The 26,106-nt window shown below is 38.0% G+C and overlaps 3 protein-coding genes across 8 annotated transcripts in view; all 3 read left to right on the top strand.

Moving 5' to 3' along the window:
- Positions 1-9,198, top strand: part of rap1gap2b (RAP1 GTPase activating protein 2b) — a 28,266-nt gene extending 19,068 nt beyond the window's left edge. The window contains exons 3-23 of one of the 3 annotated variants that reach the window (XM_027003632.3): positions 613-697; positions 965-1,000; positions 1,430-1,462; positions 1,675-1,863; positions 2,464-2,567; positions 2,684-2,762; positions 2,993-3,046; positions 3,411-3,494; positions 3,780-3,880; positions 5,416-5,545; positions 5,755-5,910; positions 6,104-6,175; positions 6,303-6,389; positions 6,557-6,697; positions 6,883-7,029; positions 7,154-7,269; positions 7,465-7,572; positions 7,865-7,985; positions 8,269-8,374; positions 8,559-8,629; positions 8,716-9,198. In XM_027003632.3, coding sequence (XP_026859433.2) covers positions 613-697; positions 965-1,000; positions 1,430-1,462; positions 1,675-1,863; positions 2,464-2,567; positions 2,684-2,762; positions 2,993-3,046; positions 3,411-3,494; positions 3,780-3,880; positions 5,416-5,545; positions 5,755-5,910; positions 6,104-6,175; positions 6,303-6,389; positions 6,557-6,697; positions 6,883-7,029; positions 7,154-7,269; positions 7,465-7,572; positions 7,865-7,985; positions 8,269-8,374; positions 8,559-8,629; positions 8,716-8,724 — 2,029 coding nt within the window. In that variant the 3' untranslated portion in view covers positions 8,725-9,198. Of the gene's footprint in view, positions 1-612; positions 698-964; positions 1,001-1,429; positions 1,463-1,644; positions 1,864-2,463; positions 2,568-2,683; positions 2,763-2,992; positions 3,047-3,410; positions 3,495-3,779; positions 3,881-5,415; positions 5,546-5,754; positions 5,911-6,103; positions 6,176-6,302; positions 6,390-6,556; positions 6,698-6,882; positions 7,030-7,153; positions 7,270-7,464; positions 7,573-7,864; positions 7,986-8,268; positions 8,375-8,558; positions 8,630-8,715 lie in introns of all 3 variants that reach the window. The other 2 variants (XM_027003649.3, XM_035526773.2) reach the window with 2 other exon arrangements.
- A 1,025-nt stretch (positions 9,199-10,223) lies between these two features.
- ncbp3 (nuclear cap binding subunit 3) lies at positions 10,224-16,814 on the top strand. Of its 2 annotated transcripts, none has more exons than XM_035527604.2 (13): positions 10,224-10,588; positions 11,511-11,576; positions 11,667-11,772; positions 12,388-12,513; positions 12,608-12,736; positions 12,875-13,044; positions 13,142-13,256; positions 13,934-14,033; positions 14,356-14,465; positions 14,655-14,958; positions 15,155-15,333; positions 15,470-15,652; positions 15,748-16,814. In XM_035527604.2, exons 1-13 carry the CDS (start codon positions 10,406-10,408, stop codon positions 16,050-16,052), a joined length of 2,076 nt encoding a protein of 691 aa, XP_035383497.1. In that variant the 5' UTR covers positions 10,224-10,405; the 3' UTR covers positions 16,053-16,814. The 2 variants fall into 2 exon arrangements, with proteins under 2 accessions (XP_035383497.1, XP_081576165.1); XM_081720039.1 differs by lacking the exon at positions 10,224-10,588 and adding an exon at positions 10,598-11,068.
- Positions 16,815-20,162: 3,348 nt separating this feature from the next.
- Positions 20,163-24,723, top strand: pgap2 (post-GPI attachment to proteins 2). Of its 3 annotated transcripts, none has more exons than XM_035526927.2 (5): positions 20,163-20,783; positions 21,159-21,408; positions 21,908-22,014; positions 22,662-22,770; positions 23,514-24,723. In XM_035526927.2, the coding sequence occupies exons 1-5, from the start codon at positions 20,616-20,618 to the stop codon at positions 23,642-23,644; spliced, it is 765 nt and encodes a 254-aa protein (XP_035382820.1). In that variant the 5' UTR covers positions 20,163-20,615; the 3' UTR covers positions 23,645-24,723. The 3 variants fall into 3 exon arrangements, with proteins under 3 accessions (XP_035382820.1, XP_035382821.1, XP_081575329.1); XM_035526928.2 differs by having other exon boundaries at positions 23,540-24,723; XM_081719203.1 differs by lacking the exon at positions 23,514-24,723 and adding an exon at positions 23,344-23,507.
- The last annotated feature ends 1,383 nt before the right edge of the window (positions 24,724-26,106 follow it).

Raw genomic sequence — 26,106 nt, forward strand, 5'->3', positions numbered from 1 at the left:
TCTTATGAAGGATTTGGTGGGTATTTTTAACATGTTCATCTCTCTCCCTCCCACTCCCCCTCACTCAATCTCACCACACACACACACACACACACACACACACACACACACACACACACACATACATATATATATATATATATATATATATATATATATATATATATATATATATATATATATATATATATATATATATATATATATATATATATATATATACACATACACTTACTTACCATCCCTTGTACCATGTCTTGAAAGGTGCAAAGCCGAAGAATATTAATATATTGATATTAACCTGACCAGGAACCTCCGTGAACCTCAACTTTTCAAGAGCTCTGTCCAAATAACTAAAGTGAGGTCCATCTTTTTAATAACTATATGATGATGGAATGCAGTGAGGTCATTTCATATTGAGTAAGAGGAGATGGCAGCTGGGAGTTTGAACAAGAGTCCAGGTTCATGGATTAAGGCCTTGCAATGGATATTATATTAAATATCAAACATTTTCTCTCTATCCATCTTTTTATAGCTTTTGTGACTGCATACAATTTGAGATGCAATGCTATTTTAGGTAAATGTGTATATTATAGTAATGTTACATTACAGGAAGCAGGAGTTGCTGACCACCTCTGGTGTTCCACTGGCAGACTACCCACCTTCACCCCCAAGAACCGCACCTGCTTCCATGAAGGTAAGATGAGTTACTCTATGTCTTTTAATTTACTGTGCCTTTACAACAAAGTGCAGGCTAGCAAAGCTAGAGAGAGTTAAAAAATTTCACTGCAGTTGTCTAATTTTAGTCATCTGCTTTTCTGTATTTTTGAGAGGTACAGGTGCAGCAAGCCAAAGTCTACACCAAGTAGTTAATATTTCATGATTCACATTGTCTTTATTAGGCTCAGCTGTGTTGCTGCTCTGTTGCAAATAAATAAATAACTTTTTTTTTTCTTCTCCACAGACTACACAATTCTTTGATTCACTGGAGAAGATGGAAGTAAGGGTTAAAACCTTTTGAATTGCCAGTTTCAGATTTTTTTTTTCCAGTAAGAATGCTATCATGCAGACTCACTAGAGTAGCTCCCATGGCCATGTCACTAATAATACAAATTTTACAACTTTGAACAGTTTGCAAATCCCAGTCAGTGAATGCTCAACCTCTCAGCCTGACTCATCACTCTGAAGGAAACAATTTGTTTCCTTCAGGGAAAAAAAAATCTGAATTTTAAGGATTTTAAGGAAAATGGGTTTAATATCTGACTGTAGTATCTCTCCAATGTTATCAATTCATTTTTTCTCCAGTGTATGTGTTACTGTATATGGTTGGGTTTTTGTGCCTGTGAATCTATGTTGAGACCTTATTTTCTGGGTCTTGTGCTAGCATTTTTTTAAAATTGCCTTTATTTTCTTTATTTTATTTCTGTAGGATGACTATATTCCCAACCCCAGTATAGAACAGGTAAAGCTATACAATTTTAACCAATTTAGCCTGTTTTTCTTAATGAACAAATTGTACCTTTTTTTTTCTTGTTTTAACTGATTAATGCCCATACTGACTAGATTCAGTCTGCTCTGAATCATTATTCCCAGACTTAATTTAACCTTCAAATTCTGAGAATTTATTTGCTTACTGTGTGTTAGGTGCTGAAACAAGGTGCACCATACCCACAGGTCATCCAGCCACGGTTTGGGGGTTACTGGATCGAAGACTCCGATACCCCAGCCCTGAACCAAAACTCATGGGAAACCAGTTACTATTATGAAGGAAATGGAGAAGGAGAAAACTCAAGTGGCGAGTTTGGATACCGGCTGGAAAGTAACTATGCCATACAAGCCTACCGGAAGCACTTTCTTGGTAAAGTAAGCACCTGTCTTATATCTGGAAAAACACTAGAATGGAGCAGCCGGAGGGACTAAAGCCATTTATTTATACGAATGCGACAACACCTGGTGCTTGATCAACACACCTAATAGAGGGAAGAATGTAGCACAAGCAAAGGATTAGTGACACCAGGCAGTCATTATAAAAATGGAACTAAATTCTTTAACCAACTTAATCAGAAAAGAATAGAGCATTCTAATAGTTCTTTAAAGTATTAGCACAGTTCTTTCTTTAAAGTCTATGCACCTATGAATCCTCACTGTTTTGTTTCCTGTTCCCATTTAGCAATGTGCCTTGATTCATTTTCAAGATTAAAATCATTTTATGCTTTCTATCAGATAATATATTACCAGCAACCACTGTTTGTTCCACTAGAAAAAAAAAAAGCCATCTCAGTTCAGACGCTTCCAATACATAATCCCTCAGCAAATACACATAGTGACATTATTTCAAGTAATTATTTTCAATGGGAACATTTTAGAGATGAGATATTGGTTTAGATACAAAGAAACCTCTCTCAACAGCCTACTATTTGGACAGAAGTGACTCTGAAATACTTACCCCTCACCCTTTCACAGGAACACCTCAACTTCTACTGCACAGCTAGTAACCATGGCAACCTCATACTGTCCCTCAGACATGAGGAGACAAAGGATCAGGAGTACCTGCACATCATTTTAAGGTAACGATTCCCCTGTGGTGTAGATGTCACATGTACAGTTATATTAAGTGATCTACATTTTATCACATATTGCATCTGTATTACATTCTGGGTGTTTGTCTCTTTCCTTCCCTCAGGACTGCATCAAAGACTGTTTATAACAGGCTCTCTCTTGTAGGTCTGAATGAGCTTCCCAGTATCCCTCAATTAGTCAAGGTGATTATCTTACTTCTGTGAAAGGAAGGCTTTCATTTGAACAGAACTTTAAAGACAAAATTCGTGGAATTTTCCATTATGTCCTTTTTATTATTATAATTTAATTCATTTTCATGCTAGCATTGCTTGCTTAAGTTAATGCCATTTTATCTCAGTGCACTGAATTAGACTTTGGTTTGAGTCAGTGAACCATAACGGATTTCAGTACGGTTGCTGTCTGTTCTGTCTAGCTGCTTTGTGGAGATATTCATGCCTTGAAATTCAGCCCTGTGTTGTACCCTAAGGTAAGTTTAATGCACAAAATGAAAGCTTGTAACCTTGGATGATAAATTTCAATTTAAAAATATCATACAACTGTACTTTTAGAAGATATGTTGCAAAAAGGAATTGGTAGCATTTTTTGCTAAACACACGTATTCTAGTGCAAAAGGCTTACTGTAAAATTACTGCTTTGAATGGAAAACTCTTACAGGATCACCAAAAGACCATATAAGGCATGGAATAGTTACAAACTTAATATTTGCTCTTTTTATGCCTTTCAGTTGTTCAACTTCTAATAAACAGGACATTCAGTAATGCTTTGTTTACATGACACACCCTTGCTGCCACAGGACAGAAGATGACTGCTGAAATGTTCTTATTTCACAGGGGTCTCACTTAATAGTGAGCTATGATGATCATGAGCTTAACAACACCTTCAAGTTCGGTGTCATCTACCAGACGTTTGGCCAGGTAAGTGCATTTTTATAAAATGAGCATGTGTAAGTGATTTTATAAATTCAAGTGTGCACTGCATTTTAGTCCTTTGCAAATACACAGTACCATTATGGTACTTGAGGATGAACCACTTCCCTTTTGAGATCCATAGTCATATTTCTACTTTTGTCGCAGTGATTTTTTGTTTGTTTGTTTGTTTGTTTGTTTCTCTCTTCCCCTTTTGACTTCCACCTGTATCTTTTTATCCTAGTTTGAGCTTCCCTCTCTTGACTATTCTGCACTAAATTATGTGCCATGCAGACATCAGAAGAGGAGCTGTTTGGAAACAGTGAGGAGACTCCTGCCTTCAGAGAGTTTCTTGGAGTGCTTGGTGATTGTATAGAGCTGCAGGATTTTAAAGGGTAAGAGAGATTGTCAAGGAGGAGAGAAGCAGACCCAAGAAAATCACTCTGATAGAAACATTTTATATTAAAATGAAAAAATTTAATGTAAATTTTTCTAGTGTTTAAAAAATTGTCAATCACAGCATGAAGCTATGAGAAAGGGTGATGGAAGTGAGATTTAGAAGAGAAGTGAGTATTCGTGAGTAGCAGTATGATTTCATGCCAAGTAAGAGCAATATAGATGAGATATTTGTTCTGAGAATTTTGATAGAGAAGTATAGAGAAGGGCAGAAAGAGTTACACTGTTTTGTGGATCTAGAGAAAATGTACCACAAGGTGAGAAGAGAGCAGGTGTGGAATTGTACAAGGTAGGGATGAGGGATGGTTTCAAGGGAGAGGTGGGATTACATCAAAGATTGGCACTGAGCCCTTTGCAGTGGTTATAGGCTGGTAGATAGGCAGGAATCTCCATGGACTATGATGATCGCAGATGACATTAGTGAGAGTAGAGAGCAGTTTGCACAGAGTTTGGAGAGTTGGACTTGCACTGGCGAGAAGAGGAATTAATTTAATCAAAACTGAATATGTGTGAATGAGATGGGGGGGATAGTGGAATGTTGAGGTTGCAAGGAGTACAGGTGGTGAAGTCTGAGGAGTTTAAACGGTCAAAAGTATCAGCGAATGTGGAAGAGAGGTGGGAAAAAAAAACATGCAGCACATGCAGGGTGGAGTAAGTGGAGACGAGTGTCAGGAGTGATGTGCAACAGAGGGGTGCCAGCAAGAGTGAAAGAGTAGGTTTGGTGTTGAGACTAGTTATATGGTTTACAGGCTGTGACCTTAATGAAAGGACAGGAGTCTGACCTGGTGGTGGCAGAGTTGGGAATGCTAAAATTTGCAATAGGAGTGACGAGGATGGATAGGACAAGGAAGGAGTATATTAGAAATTTAGTTCAGGTTAGAAAGTTTGCAGACCAAGTGAGGGAGGCAAGACTGAGAGTTTGAGGAGGCTTGCTGGGTATATAGGGAGAAGGATACTAAAGAGGGAACTACTGGGAAGGAGGAAAAGAGGGAGGCCAAAGAGGAGGTTCTTGGCGAGGGAGGACATGCAGGTAATTGGTGTTGGAGAGAAATATGCAGAAGACAGAAAGAAATGGAATCTGATGATCCACTGTGGCGACCCCAAATGAGAATAGCCAAAAGCAGTAGTTGTTTACAAAATTGTGAAATGTATTCGGATGCTCATAGATCTGTTAAATATGCAGTTTGTAGCTGGTGAAGCAAGGAATATTGTGCATAAAAATGATAAGCGGAGATGCAGAACTTTTAGTTAGTAATGAAATGCTGTTTATATAGCCTATATATGTTCTCTATGATAAACTGAAAATTGTAAAATATAAAATTCTATTATATTTTTGTATACTATGCTAACAAATCTTGGCTATGTAGTATATTTTAACTGCGTTTTGTTGTGAATCACCAAATATGTCCATTTATATAAAAGATACCTACTTAAGAATGAAAATAACTCATTGACCTTTCACTGTCTCATATAGTTTCCGAGGTGGTCTAGATGTTCATCATGGGCAGACAGGCTCTCGGTCAGTCTACACTGTGTTCAAAGGACAGGAGCTCATGTTCCATGTCTCTACAAAGCTGCCCTATGCAGAAGGAGATGCACAACAGGTACAGGTTTAGACTACAAACTCTCATATAGTATTGCTGCAGTTAGTAATTACACCTACTAACTTCTGGCAGCATATGAGTTACTCTACAGGCAGCTCTTATGAAACTGCAGTCACCTGAACTGTCAGCTGTTGAATTAAAGTAAGATGTTGAATTAAATCTGAGGTGATATTTTAAAATTCACTTTGAATCTTTTCTTTCACACATAGCTTCAAAGGAAGAGACACATAGGAAATGACATTGTGGCAGCAATATTTCAGGAGGATCCCACGCCATTTGTGCCTGACATGATCGCCTCCAACTTCCTCCATGCCTATATCCTGATCCAGGTGGAGAATCCTGGAACAGATCACACCACATACAAGGTAGAACACCAGTTATAAGTTTCAGACAACCGATAGACAGCCACTGAGCTAAATTAAATGTTACACACACCATTAAACTAAATCAGAATAATGTAAGTTCTGCTAGGACTCATCCCTTTTAATCTTTATACCCAGACTTAATATTCAATCGAAAATCCACTTGTTTATTGGCTAAAAAATCTATTGGTTACAGGTTTCTATAACAGCACGGAATGATGTGCCAAAGTTTGGCCCTCCTCTCCCAAACCCACCAGTCTTCAGAAAGGTAAAAAAAAAAAAAAAAGTGTACTGGTCCGGCTCCTGTGACTCCATTTTGGAGTATTTTGTGCTAAGGTCTTTCCTTAATGCCAATTACACCAAAAGTTTTGTGCTGTTTCACTGTCGATCCAAAGGGCCCCGAGTTCAGAGAGTTCCTTCTGACTAAGCTGATCAATGCAGAACTAGCCTGCTACCGGTCTGAACGATTTGCTAAACTTGAGGTAAAAGTATGAAATGGACAGTGACATTGCAGCCTGATATAGAACTGGAAATTTGCATCTAGTCTAACATTTCTGTGAACATATTCATGCGTAAATGTGTATGTGTGTGTGCGTGTGCGTGCGTGCGTGTGTGTGCATGCGCGTGTGTGCGTGTGTGCGCATATCAGGAGAGAACACGAGCAGCATTGCTCGATAACCTTCATAATGAGTTGCACAGACAGACCCAGGCCGTGCTTGGTCATCCCCTAGGCAATGAAGATGAGCGGCTGGAAAATGGAGGCCATGGGGGATTACTGGAGTCTATCAAGGTGCCCCTTTTAAACAAGCTATTTCATTACAAACACCATACTTTTAAAACCATCTCAGAACTAGCAAATGAAGCCACATGCTTCCGTTATAAAAAAAAGTAGTTTTTACTTGGTATCTTCAGTTCTGAGAGAAAGGTGATAGAGGTGTCCTCCTGTCTCTATGATTTTCCCTCTGTCACTCTCAGCGGGCAATGCGTGTGCGCAGCCACTCCATGGACACAATGGTGGGCTCTCAGAAGCATGGTTGCTCCTCCATAGGAGGAGGGGGAGTGCCCACCAGTCTAAGTGGAGCGGGCCTCACTCATAGCAATGCTGAGTGTACTAAGAACACGGTGAGCTCTACAAGCAGGACCTTGCCACATTCAAGCATACATCAATGTGACAGTAGTAATAGCTGTTTGCTAATGTTGGATAGGCAGAACTTTGCCACTGCTCGTCATTTTGTTTTTGTTCCAGTCTCCAGCGTCAGCTACTGCCAAGTCTCCTCTGAAGAGCCCAGTGAAGAGACGCTCTGGATTTTTCCCCCGGCTGTATGTCAGCATGGATGGGCAGCCCGAGCTCTCAGTGCACAGGTACAAAGCACTGACATGCAGAAATCTCCTGCAGCTGCACTGCCCTCTCTGTCAGCTGCAGCATCTCTAATGGCTGTTAAAAATTGTCCCCATGCATTCAGCTGTTGTCAAATATAGTGCTCTAAGTGGGCATTCAAATAAGTTGTCACATAAAGAAAAGAGCAGCCCTGCTTTTTTGTCTCCATGTTATTCTAGTGTGCTTTGTGATCAAAGGAGTCTAGACAGCAGTCATCTCTCGCAAGAGGTAAGATCAGAGACATCATCAAACCCCAGTTCTCCAGAGATCTGCTTGAGTAAAGAAAGGTATTGCTTTATATCTTACATACACCCCTGTAATAGACTCCTATTAATATCTGCATGTGTGTGTGTGTGTTTATATATATATATATATATATATATATATATATATATATATATATATATATATATAATACACACACACACACACACACACACACACACATCTTTTCTGTTCTTTTGCACTTCTTAATATTATATATATATATATATATATATATATATATATATATATATATATATATATATATATATATATATATATATATATATACATTTTATACTCATCACCTGAAAGAGAGGGGAATCTGAAGCCAAAGGACTGCAGTGGATGGCCTGCTATATCTCACTCCTCATCCTGCACCAGTAACTTCAGCAGTGCAGCTGGAGACACAGACACTGTTGAGAATGTTGATCGTGTGAGTAGGCATGTAAACATATGCATCCATAGGCCAAGATTATGGCAGTTGGGTCATGAAAAAAATATATTAATAAAACATGTTAAATGTTATGCAGGCAATTGAAACTGAACATCTATATTCATGAGATATTGCACATAGTCAAAACAGAAAGGTGCCCAATGCATCAGTTATTAGAGTAGTTAGAACTCTGCATGGAAGAGTAATGATAAAATTTAAAAGGGTAATTTAATTGTTTTTTGTTTGTTTTTTTATTTAAAATATTAATTTTCTTTCTCTCCAGAATAATGTCCAAGTTTTTACCACTATTTCACCAATGTGTAGCTCCATTCTGAGAGCAGAGGGTCAAAGTTCAGGAATTCCTGTTATCATGTGTCATACCCCAACAGGTAGTTTAATACACATATAAAAAAATACTTTAGTTGGTATAGAGTTACTCTTCATACAATTTTTGAAACAGTGGACTCTATAATTATTTGGTTTCTCATCCCTTGTTTGCTCATAGCTTGAATGTTGCATCATATTAGACATAAGCATAAACTAAGCATTGTTTTGTTCTCATCCAATGAAAAGATTTCAAGAATAAGAATTCCCACAGATCCAATCTGAAGTTTCGCTTTGACAAGTTGAGCCACTCAGCAGATGTAAGACCTTATTTTCTGTTTTCATTGTGTGTGTCCGTGTGTATACTGGCCACTGTATAACTGGATTTTAATGTTATTCTTGACAGGGACACTAGTGAAAGAACAGTAAAGAAAGACCAGGACAACTGTGTGAATTTAAAAACAGACTCTGGCTATGGGACAACATTACATCACATTGAAGAGGAGACGATCTCTAAGATGACCTCAGTCATTGGAATTGAACACATTTTAAAAACACAAATTAAAGACCACGCTTAAGGTTTTGCAGGTTTCCACACTAGAGATGCTGACCTTTACATTTTGCCAATGCATTTTAATTACAAAATCTTTGGTAAATTCCTAAAAGGAGGATGTTAGAGATTTTAAAAGCAATAGATATATTTTGTTGGCGGTGAAAAAAAGATAGTCAAGCAGATTAGGATAATATATCATGTGGTTAATGAAAAGCACAATACATTCCAAACAAAGATCCCTCCAGGAATACTTCAGATTTAACAGAAAAGAAAAATAGAGGTCACCTGAACAGTTCAAGATACTTTTCGGTCTGTTCATAGAACTTTGTCAAAATGTTTTTTGTTTAATAATAATTATATATATATATATATATATATATATATATATATATATATATATATATATATATATATATATATATATATATATATATATATATATATATATATATAGTGTGTGTGTGTGTGTGTGTGTATATATATATATATATATATATATATATATATATATATATATATATATATATATATATATATATATATATATATATATATAGTGTGTGTGTATACATATATATGTATTATGTATATATGTGTATAAATATATATATATATATATAATGTGTGTGTGTGTTTATGGAAATGCAAGGAAAATGCACTTGGTTGACCTTTGTGGAATGGCATTGTGAACTGTAATGAAATAACCACTGACATCCTTACCTGAAAGAGAGAGTTTGAGTGCATTTGTTCATGTCAGTACACCCATTGGCATAATGCTTCAAAAAGGTGTGCAATCTTGTCATCAGCCCTAAAATCAACATGAGTGCATTTTCTCAACTGTTCTGCTTATACAGTGAGACATACCCAGTTAGCTATTAGTTGTATTTTTTTATTGGCTGTTCCATACAATGCTGTTCTGAAGTATAAAGATTAATATACCATGATAGACATTATTGTGTACATATGACAAAATTACCAATATGTATATTTGATATTGATATTGACTTAAACAGGGTTAGGGGATCAAAATATGGCTGAGCTAAATTTTAATCATATATCTATATAAAAAGTTCTAATGTGAAATATTATGTTTTAGAAAACAAATACCCTTAAATTTGATGGAATTTATATTGAGGACTGTTTTGTTTTCTTTTAGTCTAACTGATCCCTCAGATGCATTAATTTATTTCACTATAATTACTTTGCTAGGCTATATGTTTTCATGTGTCCTTATGACTGCTGATTTTCCTGAATTAAATTTGTATTTTGCATATGCTTTGAACTTTATTGTGATACCACCACCCCACTCGCTCGCTCACACACTTATCCCCACCACCCGCCCTAAACTCTATGGGTTGAAGAGGTGGGTTACAATCGGACTATTCAACAAGTGGACCTCTCATTAAGATACCACAATCCAATGCGGTAATCATTCTGGATTGGATGGTTTGGCTAGCTCAATCTAGGCTAGCAGTTAGCTGGTGTTCCGTTCACTTTGCTCAGTGCGGGAGAGGCTTAGCACTCGGGTCCGTTATTAGCTAACATGGCGGCTGTTCGCAGTTTGCGTGTGTCTGTGAAACCTGAAAGTGCATCTGATCGTTCGGACTCAGACTCAGACTCGGACTCTGACCGAAATGCTCGGGAAGCAGAGCCCATGGAGGTCGAGGAGGGTGAACTTGAATTGGAATCTATTCCTGTTTGCCGAAGTTTAAAGGAACTGTTACCGGTAAATTAGCTAGCTAAAGCTAACTTGCTAGCTGCCTTGTCTGCCAACTAGTAAAGGCTCCGCGACTAAAGATATTCAATCTGCGATGTGGCGTGTTGAATATACTCGTTGATTATCCCTGGGCTAGCGCTAAATTGGGTGAAAAATAGCGTTAGGTCTTCCACTAAGACGCAAGTTAGCCTTAGCTAGCAAGCATTACGCCTGACTGGTCGTCAAATTCTGTCTGACGTGTTGCGTATTTTGAGTGTTGTAATCAAAGTAGCTAAACTAGCTAGCTAGCTATTAATTTTATTAATTAACCTACTTGTGTGAGTAAGCTAGCTAGATAGCTGTTTACTGAGTTAGTGCCGTCTGTCGCTAGCTAGCTAACCATGTTAGCTACATTGTTAGCTAGCTAGCTACAGACGGCACTAACTTGGCTCGCCAGCTAGCTAAATATCATGAAATCCAAAGCTTCGGTCGTATCCACTTGGCTAACAGGTAGTATAGATGGGTATTTGTTTAGTAATGGTAATATTTGATACATATCCAGCATTGCTAGCTATCTTAACGTAATATAACCTAGCTTGCTACTTCGCTGTAAACTACAGACTAGATGTAGCATTAGCCAGCTAGGCAAGCTACCCTAGCTAGCTGTGTTGGCGGATAATTCTGACAGTTGCATCTAAAGTTAATACAACCGAATTCTTTAAAAACGATTTCAATAAACATTACCTAGATAGTTCGCCAGCTATATGAGTTCTCATTTCGTACTTTGCTAATACTGCTGTTCTGTAATGTTAGGCGCAGATGGCATGTCGGTAGCTGATCTTATAGCTATAAAGGTAGCGTTAGCTAGCTAACTAAATAACTGAAGTGATTGTCAGGTAATATTTAGCTAAGTGGAATAATTGATAATTACGATGCGTTGTCCTTTCCTCAGGACACAAGCCGAAAATACGAAAACAAGGCGGGCGCTTTTATTACTGGTATTGATGTAACGTCAAAGGTAGGTTAACCGCTGTTCCTGTTGTCAAAGGAGCATTGCTTTAGCTTTTCGTTTTAGTTTTTATATTCTGGTTATTTGCAATTTACGTAGGAAGCAATTGAGAAAAAGGAAAAGAGAGCAAGACGATTCCACTTCCGTGCAGAGGGCAATCTTGCTCAGAGAAATGTTGTTCTGGACAAAGAACTTATGAAAAAAGGTAAGGGATTCTTTGAGCTGAGTGAAATTCTTTGGCATTATTTTTTTAAATCCTTTTGATTGGTTTATGCCACCTACGTTCATGACACTTTAGCTCTCTGTCCCTTGTCACCTGGGATATTAATCATTGTTATATAGGTTTTTTTTTCTGATATTGATTTTGATAGTTGGTCTATAAGAAAACTGTGACAGTTAGACTCACTGCAGGGCTATAGAAAGTGTTTCCATCTTAACTGCTGGTTCTGGTTAAAGCCTAAAGTATTGGCATGAATCATGATCTACAAACATGCGATAAATTTAATGTTCTTTTTACTTTATTAGAGGAGATGGATGCATCTGTTGGTGCAAACGTTATTCAAGTGTGTGTTGGGAATTGCTAGCAATGAGGGGAATTTCCCAATGGAATTTTTTCCTTTGGAAGTTCAGACATTGCTAGTTTCTTTCTTGTTATTCTCCACATGGAGAGTGAAGACTTGGCAGCCAATAGTTTACAACCATGTGGCATTTTATCAGGGGACCCTGAAATGATTTTTTGGAATCCAGTTAAATTGGAGTTGGGTTACCTAAAATAGATTAAATAACTTGGAGCATTTTATTGTTTTATCTCTCCTTTTAGCTATACCCAAGGTTCGACTGGAAGCCTTACACCTGAATGGTGTGGATGACATGAGTACCCAGGATGTGTTTGGTTACTTTAAGGAGTATCCCCCAGCCCATATTGAGTGGATTGATGACACATGCTGTAAGTTCAGTACAATTTAGAATTAACTTTAGAGCAGTTAAACTTGCCTGTATTGTCAATACTTAAACATCATACACAAATTTGCTGTTTTCAGGCAACGTTGTTTGGCTTGATGACATAACATCAACACGAGCTCTGATTAACATGAGCCAGATGCCTGACAAAGCAGTCTCCAACACTGAAAGCTCCAAAACCACTGACATTCCAATCCAAGAACAAAGAAGTTAGAACTGTTTGTCTTTTGAAATTTCTGTATGCTCTTGGGGTTTCTCATATTAAGAATGCATGTTTATATGCTTAGATAAATATTTAAGTGGAAGTTATTGCTGAATGTGATTTTTTTTTTTTTATGACTTGCCAGCTGGACAAAATCATGGGTCTGATGAGGAAGAGGAAGGTGAGGTTGATGATGATGATGATGATGATGATGATTTGGTGGTAAAAGCAGACAAGAGTAGTGATGACAGTGATGGGAAAGCCAGTGACAGTGAAGAAGAGACAGAGAAAAAGACAATACAAGAAATCTCAGAGGTGAACAAACTTCCATAGTTTGTAGAAAATATTTTTCATTTTGCTAATATTGAGTGTTTGCTGATTGTTGAGCGCTGATGATCTCTATGGCCCTCAGACAGAGGCCCTCATGCTCTCTCAGGCAGAACGCGAGTCTCTGCTCCGGAATGACCTTCGTCACACGACCAAAACCTTCAAAGGCAACAAACTGTTCCTGCGCTTTGCCACGCAGGGTGAGAACACATTAGCCCTGTAGTACCAGTTGTGGCATAAGAGATAGTATAACTTCATATGGTTCAAATGAAATTAATCTGCCTATTTATTTTAAGATTTGGAGTTAATATGCTGTTTTTGTGTCCTGGTAGAGCAGAAGATTGTGTGGAAATGCAGTATTTCTTGGAATTCTGCCTTAAAGGAAACCTATTATGCTTTTTCAGGTTTCTCCTTTCCTTTAGTGTGTTGTTTAGCTTTTTGTGTTTGTAAATGGTCTACAAACTTACAAAGTATATGCCACAGGGAGTAACCTTCTTCCACATAAACCAATTTCTCAGTTGCCTGAAATATCCTATTGAAATTCCAGCACTTTTCCTTGTTAGAAGACGACAAAATCTCATAACACAATCTTTATTACCCACCTACCCACAAGCTTGACTAGAGCAGTGTGTGCAAGCAGACCAATCACAGCACACAAATCTAATTGGCTGGGTGGCTTAGACACAAGAGCTGCAAGAGAATATTTTCAAACAGGATGAATGGAGATGTACACTGTGAGAGAAAATGTTTTTGCAATATTCAAGCATGTAAATCTATTCTAACAGATCCCAAAATAAAATTATGAACAGCTATGAACCCATTGTCAGTAGTGGTGCAGTCAGTGGATGTGCTGTTATACTCACTTATATTTCAATAGATGATAAAAAAGAACTGGGTGCAGCAAGACGGAGTCGGTACTACATGAAATATGGCAATCCAAACTATGGGGGAATGAAAGGCATCCTAAGTAATTCTTGGTAAGGGATTCTAATTTATTGTTCAACAAATTCATATCTTTCAATGGTTTACTTATGTAAGAACAGTAGTAGTAGTAGTAGTAGTAGTAGTAGTAGTAGTAGTATTTAAAGAAAATTGTTATTTAAATTAAATTCACATTGTTCTTATTTTAGCAAAATGTCACCAGTAAAGTTTTTCTGTACTGTTATTTTTTGTGAAGAGGTTGGATATTGTTTTAGTGTTGGTAACTCATTGTTAAAATAATTGTTTATTAGCAACTTTAATGGTTCAAAGTTTAAACTGAATATTTTACCTTTTTGTTACTTTCATCTGCTTCTACAGGAAACGCAGGTATCATACAAGAAGAATCCAACGTGATGTTCTTAAGACCAAAAAGTCCTTAATTGGAGACAGCATGGGACACACTCCACCTTACACACACAGACATTCAGGTTTGAAAAATCTGCTTAGATACAATGATGCCCCTTGAATGGATTTGACTGATTGGTAGATGAATGTTCTTAGTTATTCCGTTTGGCACCTCATAAATCAGTCCCCAGGCTGTAGAATGATTTTTTTTGTATGATGTAGCAACACCACTCAGCTAACACCAGAATATTTCCCTCCCTTACCAATAACAGCTGATCTGGTGAATCTGCCAGAGGAGCCCATAGAAGAAGAAGAGGAAGAGGAGGATGGAGAGGAAGACATGGATGCTGATGACCGAGTGGTTGAGTACCGAGATCGGGGAGACAGGGAGCGGGGGTCACGAGCTGGGGAAGGAGGGCCACGCAGCCGTTTGGGGGGCTCGTCTTCAGCATCCTCAGATTCAGATGAAATGGACTATGATCTAGAGCTGAAGATGATATCAACACCTTCACCTAAAAAGAGTATGAAGATGACCATGTATGCCGATGAGGTTGAGACCAATCTCAGGAGTCTCCGGTAAGTCAAAAATATTTCTGTATTTGTTAGCGTGAGAGGATAAATATCCATTTGTAAGGAATGTTTTTATTTACTGTATCTAAAAGTTTAAAATTTGTAATTGATCATGCATATTGCTCTTGTTAATGCACTCAACAGACACAAAACAACTGTTGATGTTTCAGTTAGAAAAGCATGACTTGGCATTCTTTCCCAGAAATTCCATTCAAAGTGATTCAGGCTCATCCAGTAGCAGTATACGGAGTCGCATCGGTAGTGGCACGACCAAATCTACCTCAGAGAAAGTGATGGATGTCAGACAGTTACTGGAGGAGAAAAGACAAGGAGTCTTACATCAGAGAACACTCCCCCTTGTAGCCTCCAGCGGAAAGACAGGTTAGTTTCTATTCATTTAAGTCCAGTTGTCTGATTATGCAGTGGGGGTTGTGTCCAGTATCCATTCTAATAAGTAAAATAATTGCAATGGTCAAACTAGAGATTTAATTTCTGACCTGTCCTATTCTTTTTGCAGACGTGAGACAGAGGTTGGGGAAGAGACCACACTCTCCAGATACATACCGCTCTGTCTCTCCTGTCCCCTTGAGAAACACAACGCCTCGTCGGGAGCCTCTGACTGATGTCCACAGCAGGCTTGGTGTGACAAAACATGAATCACGGGGCCTTTATTCAGAGTCATCCAAAGACAAAAAGTCAGGTAAGGCAAATTAACTGGGGGAAAAATAATTTAGTTAGTATGTCTTGTCAATTTTTAAGATGCATGCTTTTTCTCCATCTGCTCATGTTTGTCAGGTGGTCTTTGGAGCCGACTGGGACCATCTCATAAACATGGTAAAGGCGATCGCAAGCTTTTTGGCCGAATAGGGAGCACTGCATCCTCTTCACGGGAGATCCGTCAGCAAGATGAAGTGTACTCTGATGGAGCCGATGATTATAATGATGATGAAGATTCCCAGCTGCAGAAGATGTGGGGGGCCATGATCAAACAGAAGGAGGAGCAGTCCAGCAAGATGAAGAAAAGCCGGCTAGATAATCTCCCTTCACTGCAGATTGAGATTAGCCGAGACAGCAGCAACGGCTCTGACAGTGATTCTTGAGAGGAAACGAGACTAAACCTAGAAAAAGACCCATTGGATGAAGAAGAGATAAGAGAGAAAATATTTACTGCTGACTTGTTGAAGAAACCTTCATAAGTCACTGCCATGCCCTGTTATAAACGTGGATATTTACATTTACAAATGTTTCTGACTGATCTAACTGAAAGAAAACCTGCCAGCAACCACCCCACCCCTGCTCAAAAAGAGAGGGAATAACACAGTTTGTTTAAGGAAGGGTTAATGAGAGGGAAACATTCGTTCTTGTCTTTCTTTAAAAGAAAATGTGATTGGTTGTGGTATCTTGACACATTTTCAAGGCCCATATGCACTTTATGATGATGCACCAAGATAAAAGTAACAATAGATATTGCTTTAATATTGAAAAGCAGGCATTGTGATCAAATGTCTGTAGGCAGTACTTTGTGAATGTTCTGTCAGTGAGAACAGTCCAGTTTATGAGGATTGATACAGTTGAGCTTCCTGGCTATAGGAAGTGTCACAGGGCTTTTGATTTGGGGGGGCATACTTGGTTTATGCAAATTTTGTTGGTGCACGCCCTATAAATAAATGCATTGGACCTGGATTGATCAGTGCTGTATTATACTTTCAGCACTTCAAACTACACAATACTGTAGCCAATCAATATTATGGTAATTTCCTTAAAGGGGTGGTCTACATTCCCAAAACACATCAGTGACTTCAACAAGCAAAACCATAGAAAAAGGTTTATTGTATGTGAAAATAAACATCTTTTTTACATAATTTTCTGAAATGCTCTGTGGAATTCTTCAACTGATTACACTTTGTTTCCTAATTGGACGTGTACTTGCCAATGTTCCAGCCTATTACAATAACAGCTTGTGTTTTGTTTTTTTAAAAACGCTTTTATGCATGGACAAGTTCATTCATGCTAGTTTTACAAATGAAGTCTTGACACTTTCCCACAGTGTGATATGATTAGTAAGTTGACTTGAAAACTTTCTCTTCTTATTCTTCCACCAAAATGTTTGGACTGCTGTTTTTCAACAGCTTTTAAGAGAGAACCACCAAACTTCAGTAACCTCTGTCTTATAGCCAAATGGTGTGCTTCTGCTTTTTAGAGATACACCACATGCATCTGTGTTTTTCATCCAAATAATTCCCCCCAAACCCCCCCCAAAACAAAACTTAAAACTGCTTCCATATTGACAGATTTCAAGATTGTCTGTCTATTCACTCCATCCTTTTATTCATCCCTCGATCCTCCCATAGTACCCAATTTTACATTTAGGGCATTTGGCAGATGCTCTTATCCAGAGCAACTTACAAAAGTGCTTTGTCATTTACTCATAGAATGCATCCTAGCCAGTACAGAAGGTTAGAGTCCAAGATGCCATTGAACTAGAATGCTGTTGAAATACAGGGATCAATGCTGATGCCTAGAAGTGCAACACACATGAGCTCTATAACAGACAACAAGTGCAATGAACAATACCCTACAATAAGTACTAGAGTTTCAGTTAGTCAACATAGGAGCAGGATCAGTTGTCATTTAAATATTACACAAATAGATGGGTCTTCAGTCTGCGTTTGAAGACTGCAAGAGACTGCTGTCCGGACAGCCAGCAGATGTTTGTACCACCATCTGGGAGCCAGGAAAGAGAATAGTCTCGATGTTTGTCTTACATGTGACTTGAAAAGTGGTATTTCAAGCCGAACCATACATTAAATACGAATCAGGCTTTGACCATTGACATCATGTCTGGAGGGGCTGGTCCAGTTTTAGCTTTGTAGGCAGCCATCAAGGTTTTAAATCTGATGTGGGCAGCTACAGGAAGCCAGTGAAGGGAGCGTAGCATAGGAGTGACGTGAACTTTGGAAGACCAATCGTGCTGCTCCATTCTGGAAAAGTTGTAGAGGTCTGATGGCTCTTGGTGGAAGACCAGCAAGTAGAGAGTTGAAGTAGTCTAGCTTTGAGATTACAAGAGACTGCACAAGTACCTGGACTGCTCCATGTGAGAGAATGGGCCGAATCCTTCCTTACCATGGAGAAATCTCCAGACTGGGTTAGATTTGAAACATGAGTTGAGAACGACAACTGGTTGTCCAAAGTTATGCCCAGGCTATGGGCAGCTTCGGATGGTGATACCAGGGAGTTCTCAAAGGAAACTGTGAGGTCATGGTAAGGATTGGGAGTACCTGGGATTTACAGAAGCTCGGTTTTAATGTGGTTGAGCTTCAAGTGGTGGACTGTCATCCATGACGCAGTGCTCAAAACTTTGCCTAAGAACACTGCCATGAATAATGAATGATATCAGAACATTCTCCAAGAGCAACTTCTCCCAACAATCAAGGAGCAATTTGGTGATGAACAATGCTTTTTCCAGCATGACAGAGCACCATATCACAAGGTAAAAGTGATAACCAAGTGGCTCAGTGAACAAAACATTGAAATTTTGGATCCATGGCCAGGAAACTCCCCAGATTTCAAACCCATTGAGATCCTGTGGTAAATCCTCAAAAAGAGGGTGAACAAACAAAAACACAGAAACTCCAAACACTGATCAGGCAAGAATAGATTGCCATCAGTCAAGATTTTGCCCAGAAGCTCATATCCAGCATGCCAAGGCGTATTGCAGAAGTCTTAAAAAGAAGAGTCAACACTGTAAATACTAAGTCTTTGATTAAACTGAATGTATTTGTCAATAAAAATGTTTTTAAAAACTTATGAAATGCTTATTAATTGTACTTCACTATACCATACAAACATCTGCCAAAAAAAAAACTGAGGCAGTAAACTTTGTGAAAACCAAAATTTGTTAGTCTCAAAATTTTTGGCCACAACTGTACATGGTTTGGATATGATTGCTCTCCATGTTACCCGATAGGACCGTCCTTCCAGATAGAACTGAAACCATTTAAATCTCCATTGATTTTATAATTCCTTCAGCTTTAAAATTAGAACCATTACATTTGTTTTACTGACTGAACAACCAAGCCCAAGCACCAAACTGCATTTCATACTGACTGCATTCATCTATATATCCATTTATCCTTTCATTCATCCCTCCATCCTCCAATAGAAACTGTATGGTTTTATTACTAATCTTAATTTTCAAGATAGAGCCATCAGCCTTGGTAAATAGACTCACCAGCTAAATCCAGGCACCAAATTACACTTCATACTCACTGCAAATGTCTACACCATCTATCCTTTTATTCATCCCTCCATCCTCCCATAGGAATGCATTGATTTTATACCAAAGTTTAATTATCAAACTACAGCCATCAAACTTGGTAAAGTGATTCAACAGCTGACCCCAACACCAAACTGCATTTTATACTAATGACACTCACCTGTCTACCCCTTCTATATTTTTATCCCTGCATCCTCACATTGGATCCCATTTATTTTATAACTCCCATAATTGTCAAGATATTGCCAACAAACATATTTTTAAAAAATACTGCACACCTGATCCCACACAGCAAGCTGCATTTTATACTCTTGACTCTCATCTATCTATCACTTCTACCATCCCTCCATTCTCCAGGTGAAAATCATTTCTTAAACTCTTTTAATTTTAAGTACATTAATCTAACACAGTTAACACAGTCATAAATTTGCTGTAACAATAAGATTTGGAAACTAATGCAAAGTTTGTTCACAAACTTTACTTTCTAGTTATCTTTGCATCTCTTTGATGCCATTGAGTGTATCTTGAGCATATAGGTATGAAGTAATGATGCAGAGATATCTCTTCACAACATTGCAGTGGACATTATGCAATCATAGAAGTAATCTGTGATATAGAATTCAATTCAAATATATATTCAAATATATAATTTTGCAAAATTGTATTTTTCTTTTTTCTTTCGGTACTGTCACATGGTGTACATTATATGGTGCATATTTGTGCATCCATTAAAAAAAGTAGATTGCAAAAATATTTGTTAACATCATCATCCATATAAAAAGCAACTAAGGAAGCCAGTTATAAGGTTAAACGCTTCTAATAGTTCATACATAAATGGGTTAATATTGTTCTTATTTTGTAAGGACTTTTAGTTTGAAGTTCGTTCTTTAACGTAGCCGGAAATTGTATTACCGTTGTCACTATCCGCTTTTTTTTTTTTTTGGCAGACGCTGTGTGTAACTGTAACCTGTTAGCTAGTTAATGTGAAGTGAGACAGATAGCTAAAGTACTTATATATTTACCACTAATTTGCTGGTTCTGGTGGATGTTACCTAACTTCGTTTTAGTTGTATTTTGCAGTCCGACATACTAACGTAGCTATCTAGTTATAAACGAAGCTAGCTAAGCTAACTAGCTAGCTATCGGTATGGGATCTAGCTGTATTCTAACCTGTGATGTAATTTCAGTGTTGGGAGTTAATTTCCCTAAAATGTAATTAGGAAATGCGAGGTATGTAATTAGCTAGCGAGCGAACTGGCCGACTCAATAGCATGAAATGGAGTGCGGAATGCCAATCGTAGTTATTTATATTTGTTACCCGTACAAGGCACAATGAGAGCAATAACTAGCTAGGTAAGCTAGCCAGATAGTGAGTGTCGTTTACAGTATGCTACCAGTGCCCTACGGAAGTTTTGACCGTGACCAACTTCTCATACGGGTGCCATTCACCTTCTTCATCGTTGTAACGGTCTGTTTGCCCCTTGTTGGTTTCGTCAGTTGCATCACAGTTTCGCTGTTTTATCACTTCAGTGAAGCTACCAATACCCACTGTCAGGTGTGTATACTCAGTTAAGCCCTACCTTTGTTTTAAGTGACACGTAAATAAACTTTTATACCCAGACCGATAATTTTAAGTTCAGAAAGCTCATAGGACTCTTGTTGGAATAGCAGTCGTTGGCCATTATTTGGTTCTCAGTATAATGGCACCAAACATTTCGCTAGTTCTGTTCATGTTGTACCTCTGCTTTGAAAACTATCAGTGTCTAGCCAAATACTAAGAATATTCTTAAACAATACCCTGATAGTAGTACCAATGAATTTACATCTTAAGTCATGTATTATAACTACCAGTTATTATTGAATTACCAAGTAGAGTCAAACTTAGCATCCAGCAGCCTTTCCTAAATACCAAGTGACTGCTCTTCTGCAGGTCAGTAACTACCTCCCGTCCATCAGTGCAGCCCTTAGTCTCACGCCAGAGCGTTACATCTGGCGGTTCTGCATCGGCCTGCACTCCGCCCCCCGCTTTCTGGTGGCGGCTGCCTACTTCAGCTTCTACCGAAGGTGGTTTTCCAAGAAGCTCGTGAAACAGCTGCTGAACATCTTCACTCTCCTCTGTGCCCTCAGTGAGAATGTGGGCCTGCTGCTGCTTACCTATGTCTGCTCTGCTGAAACGTACAGTGAGTGTGTTTTAATGCAGGTTGTGAATCTAGTTTGTCCTAAAATGCATAATGGAATACTGCTGAATGCTTCACTCTTGTTTTCATGTGCATGCTATACACAAGCCTTAATCAGAGCCTGTACTCTATTCACTTTTCTTGAGTACCTTAGTACAATTGGGCCAGTCATCGTGCTTTGGAAAACAGTTGCTTGTACTGCTGCTTGTACCTTTGTGGTGGCATCCAAGGACTCGATTTGGGTCTTGAACGGAAAGTAATTACATATGCATTAAGGCAGGAGAGATAAACAGTACTTTTTAACCTAGTTTACAACTTGCAGCCCAAGGTAGACCCAATTTAAGACTAATGATACAACACATACATTATTTAGCTGCTTATATGAAGTGGCCAAGGCACCTTTTTGAATATTTTACACATATCACAGATATTAATTTGTGCCAAATGACCATAAAACAGAGTGACTGCTTACTAAGCAGGCAGGTATGTGTTTAATCTTCAGGTCTCCATAAGACGGGCTTCATTATGTTCATTGTGAGCTCTCTGCTCCACATGCTGTTCACCTGCGGACTGTGGCAGGTGATTCCGAAGCGCAACCTTAGTTCTGAGGTAATATAATCCTTATTTTTAAACTTGTTTGTCTCTCTGTCCTGCTCTAATTCTTTGTCCACGCCTGCTACTATATTACCACCAGGGGGCACTGTTTAGGCACTGTTTATGTAGTCATAATTACAGTGCAAATATGTCAACTTGTTCTCTACTCTGCTGAGTACACCAGTAACTGAACAGATTAACAATTTGTGTTGCTCTGCTTCAATTCCATATTTTGGATACTGAAATGAGTAGTTCTTATATCCTATAATTATACTTTCTTAACTGTGGGTGTGGCTTTTTTATTTGAAGTTACATTTTTTTAATACTTGACTTCTAAAATAATAGCATGCATTTGTGATACTGTGATACTGAGAGCATAGATGTGAACTGGGAGTAGATGTGTTAAAGACCGCAGTGGTTCTTTATTTTAAGGCTGTGAAAGTGCATGCACTTTGTATGAAATGTGTAATGTGCAAGGGAAGTGGTTTAGATAGACTGAGCATTTACAGAACCTCTCAGCAGCTGCTTGCACCATGACAAGTTGCAGAGGAGAAGTGGTGAAATATTCAATTATTTCATGCCCATCCCTTTCTTTCTAAGGTGGTTTGTTCTCATTTTTTTCATCGCATCTCTCAATTTCCTTCTCTTGGTCTCTTAAACAGGAAGTGACATCATCCCGCTATAAGAACCGCCTCTTCCTTTTTAACATTGGCTGCTGTACAATTGCGGGCTATTTCTACTGGCGACACAACAAGTATTGTGAACCAGGAAGTAAGTTCAACATCTTGGCTGTTTTCTGTGTATCATTTAAAATTAGTAGGAGGGTCCAGCTACTGAACTTTGAAGCTCAGTGCTAAGGACCTCCATATAGGAGCTATTTAAGCATATGACTAGCTGCTACAGTATTCAAGTTATAGCTAAATTATAGCCCTGCTGAAAGCCATAACATAATGCAAAATATACAGCACATTATTTAAATATTTAGTTTACTTACATTTTATCTTTTTAGTTAGCACTTCTTTATCTTGTTTAATCATTTGAGCTTCAAACCATTTGATATTAAATAAAATTTGGCTGCCTTTCCTGGTGAATTCTCAAGCATAGAGCACTGAGATTCTGCAGATGCCTGGTGTTTTTAACACACCCAGGAATTACAACTGGCATGCTACTGTATGGTACTATATCAAATTTAACAACATTAGGAAGTCACACCCTTAAATATATTTACTATATTGTCCTAAAAGAAAATAAGAAGGCTGGAGTCCAGCAAAGTTTGGTCATTTCCCTGCTCTAAAACACTTTCTACCCAGTGATTAACTGGTAGGGTTTTGTGTTTGAAAACAGAATTCACCAGATTCTGCTGGAATCTGAAGTCGACAATGGTTGGGTATACCTGCTTTGGGGCATGTGTTAATCTTTTAGCATTTACCGATGGAACAACATTCAACTATACTAATACCTAATTATTTCAACATCTGGAAATTTTCTAATGATTTTCTTCTTTCTTTTCTAAGTTTACACCCTCTTTGCTCTTTTTGAGTACCTGGTAGTGCTCTCCAACATGGCCTTCCATATGACTGCCTTCTTGGACTTTGGAAATAAGGAGATTATGGTGACAACACCACCTGAGGGCAAGCACAACTGATGCTCAAAAAATTACTACTTTATCATGAGAACCACAGGAACTCTGAAGATAAAAATTAATTACAATGTTGGTGATTTACTGTACTTTGTGATTCTGATTTGAAAAGAAAATGTTTGATATCTTGGAAAGTTTATACATGTACAAAAAAAATTGATTGATGTGTTTGCCAAGCTAACTGTATCTTTTTTGTATGCAACATGATATATTAACTCCAGTGTAGCCTGCATTTTTACTATAGTGACTGATTAGTATCTGATCTACATTCTGGGAATCACACACGTATTCAAAATGCTTGATGAGCTGCTCAATGGTGTAGTGTCCATCAGACACATTTTGGCCCCAGATAGGATTGCATGATTTGATAGAAAAAAGGAAGTAATAAACCTTCATTGGAAAACCTTCCCTTGTACCCTAAAAGGGAAGAGCAGTTCTGTTTGGTGGCACATAGAGTGAAACTGAGCCCAGCCACGCAGAAGGGTGTTGATTCAGTAGTGTCGTCCACAGAAATAGTTATGTGATTTCTGCACTGATCACAAATCTTCAAGTTTTCACTAGATGCAAAAAACCTTTTTGTGCCAATGGAATCTTTGAAGCCCCACCCAACCCTAGGAATGTATCTTTGGTCTACAGTGTGGCTTGCATTATGCTGTCGTGTCCTTAGAAAGTTGTTTCACAAGCATAACCATCACTACCAGTGCATCTAAATGCTAAAAACATTAACATAGGCATATAAGCAAGAACAGTTTAAGATTATGTGACATTTCATTATTGCATGTTTTTGTTTTTATTTATTTATTTTTGGATTTTTTTTTTTAATCAATGATTTATGCAAAATTTGTTAGCTAATATAGATTTATGTTTATAACTCCATTTATTGGCAATTTAAAACTGATAAATTGGTTTTACATGGTGAAACAAACAGCACGCCATGCTGTCATGTAACAGGGACTACTATTTTGATTTGATAGGCACTATAGATCATCACTAAGTTATCTTATACAAATTGCTTATGCTAATTGTGCACATGTATTGTATTACTACTCTGTTAGGTACGATAATCAGATTATATTTTGAATATGCTTCTCCACGTGGACCATTCTATGTTTTATCAGTGAAGACAGTGCACTCACCATTAATCATGGTGACTACATTTTGGCCATTCTAGTTATGATGTACCAAATGGTTTTGAAAAATTTCTGTACAAAATGTCCAGTAATTTGTTGCTATGGAATTGTACTTTCTATGATCATAGTTATTTTCCTTAATCTCTTTAACACACATTAGTGAACATTTATTTACAATAGTCAAAAGGACCACATTTCACATTTTAAGTGAAAGAGTTAGAATATTTATATTTTTTATCAATAGAAGTATAAGAAGACCTGTTTACTGACAGGTTAAGATTAATCCCCAGGAGAATTATGTATACTGACAAATTAGACCATAATCTTGTTACTCCGTGAAAGATTATAGACACCCAGTGACTAGACATGTTAGTAACTGTAGTGGGGTAAAGTAAAAGGTTCCCTGAAAAAACTTTAAATAGATAGTAGGTGTACTTCATGACATCCTTCTGCTGATAAAATAGCAGCACTATATTTAAAATACATTTACCTGCTGTCTGGTTATTATAGTATTACTGTCTTATCAAATAGACTTGGATAAGAGCTTGTTCATGGAGCAGGTAAACAAATGAATGAAACTGCCTGGACAATGCACCCTGTCATCACCTGAAAAACAAATGAAAGAACTGAGAGCTCATTTCACTGTCAAATAACTGGTCAACCAAGCAAGTTGGCTGACCACATTGCAGTTTCATTCACAAGTGCAAGTGAAAGCCATTCTCATCATTCTGAGGGATGTGCTCAGGCATAAATAGTGATATTAGGATTTTAGCATAGATATTAAAATCAATCAAGAAATATGTTAACGGTCAAGTTGATGCCTGATAAAAATGCAGTGAACTGTACATTTCAGAGGAGAGGGAAAACTAGGATGATGAGGGACTGGATCATGCTGAATTGTGGCAGATTTTTTTACTTGTGTGCAGGGACACACATACAGGACATTGGCTACTTTAGTTTTCTGTTGAGGAAATTCCACCATTGTTGAATTCCTTTGACCGCCTTTGTACCACAAAGAGACAAAAATACCTGAGTAGATAAGATAAAAGAAGTGGCAGTAGTCCTCAGTACTGACAACCTGACACCCCACCCGCCTCAAGTTTTAGATGATCAAAACTTTCATATTTCAGAGGGTGGCAATATTAAATGTCTTTTATGTGAATTCTATAAACGGTCTAATCACTCAGTGCAAAGGAGTCGGATCTAGATAATAATCACTCAGTGCAAAGGAGTCGGATCTAGATAATAATCACTCAGTGCAAAGGAGTCAGCTCTAGATAACAGAGGAGGCAAAAAGAAGGAAGAAAAGAGTTGTGTACCATAGAAAGATATAGCATA

Source organism: Electrophorus electricus, chromosome 8 (genome assembly GCF_041902795.1).
Source record: "Electrophorus electricus isolate QZ-2024a chromosome 8, ASM4190279v1, whole genome shotgun sequence".
NCBI lineage: Eukaryota > Metazoa > Chordata > Actinopteri > Gymnotiformes > Gymnotidae > Electrophorus > Electrophorus electricus.

Coding starts and splice junctions, on each gene's coding strand:
- pgap2 (XM_035526927.2), top strand. CDS start 20,616: ATGCTACCAGTGCCCTACGGAAGTTTTGACCGTGACCAACTTCTCATA. Junction 20,784..21,158: donor CTACCAATACCCACTGTCAG/GTGTGTATACTC, acceptor GCTCTTCTGCAG/GTCAGTAACTACCTCCCGTC. Junction 22,015..22,661: donor AGCGCAACCTTAGTTCTGAG/GTAATATAATCC, acceptor TCTCTTAAACAG/GAAGTGACATCATCCCGCTA.
- ncbp3 (XM_035527604.2), top strand. CDS start 10,406: ATGGCGGCTGTTCGCAGTTTGCGTGTGTCTGTGAAACCTGAAAGTGCA. Junction 11,773..12,387: donor CAAAGAACTTATGAAAAAAG/GTAAGGGATTCT, acceptor CTCTCCTTTTAG/CTATACCCAAGGTTCGACTG. Junction 14,466..14,654: donor TTACACACACAGACATTCAG/GTTTGAAAAATC, acceptor TACCAATAACAG/CTGATCTGGTGAATCTGCCA.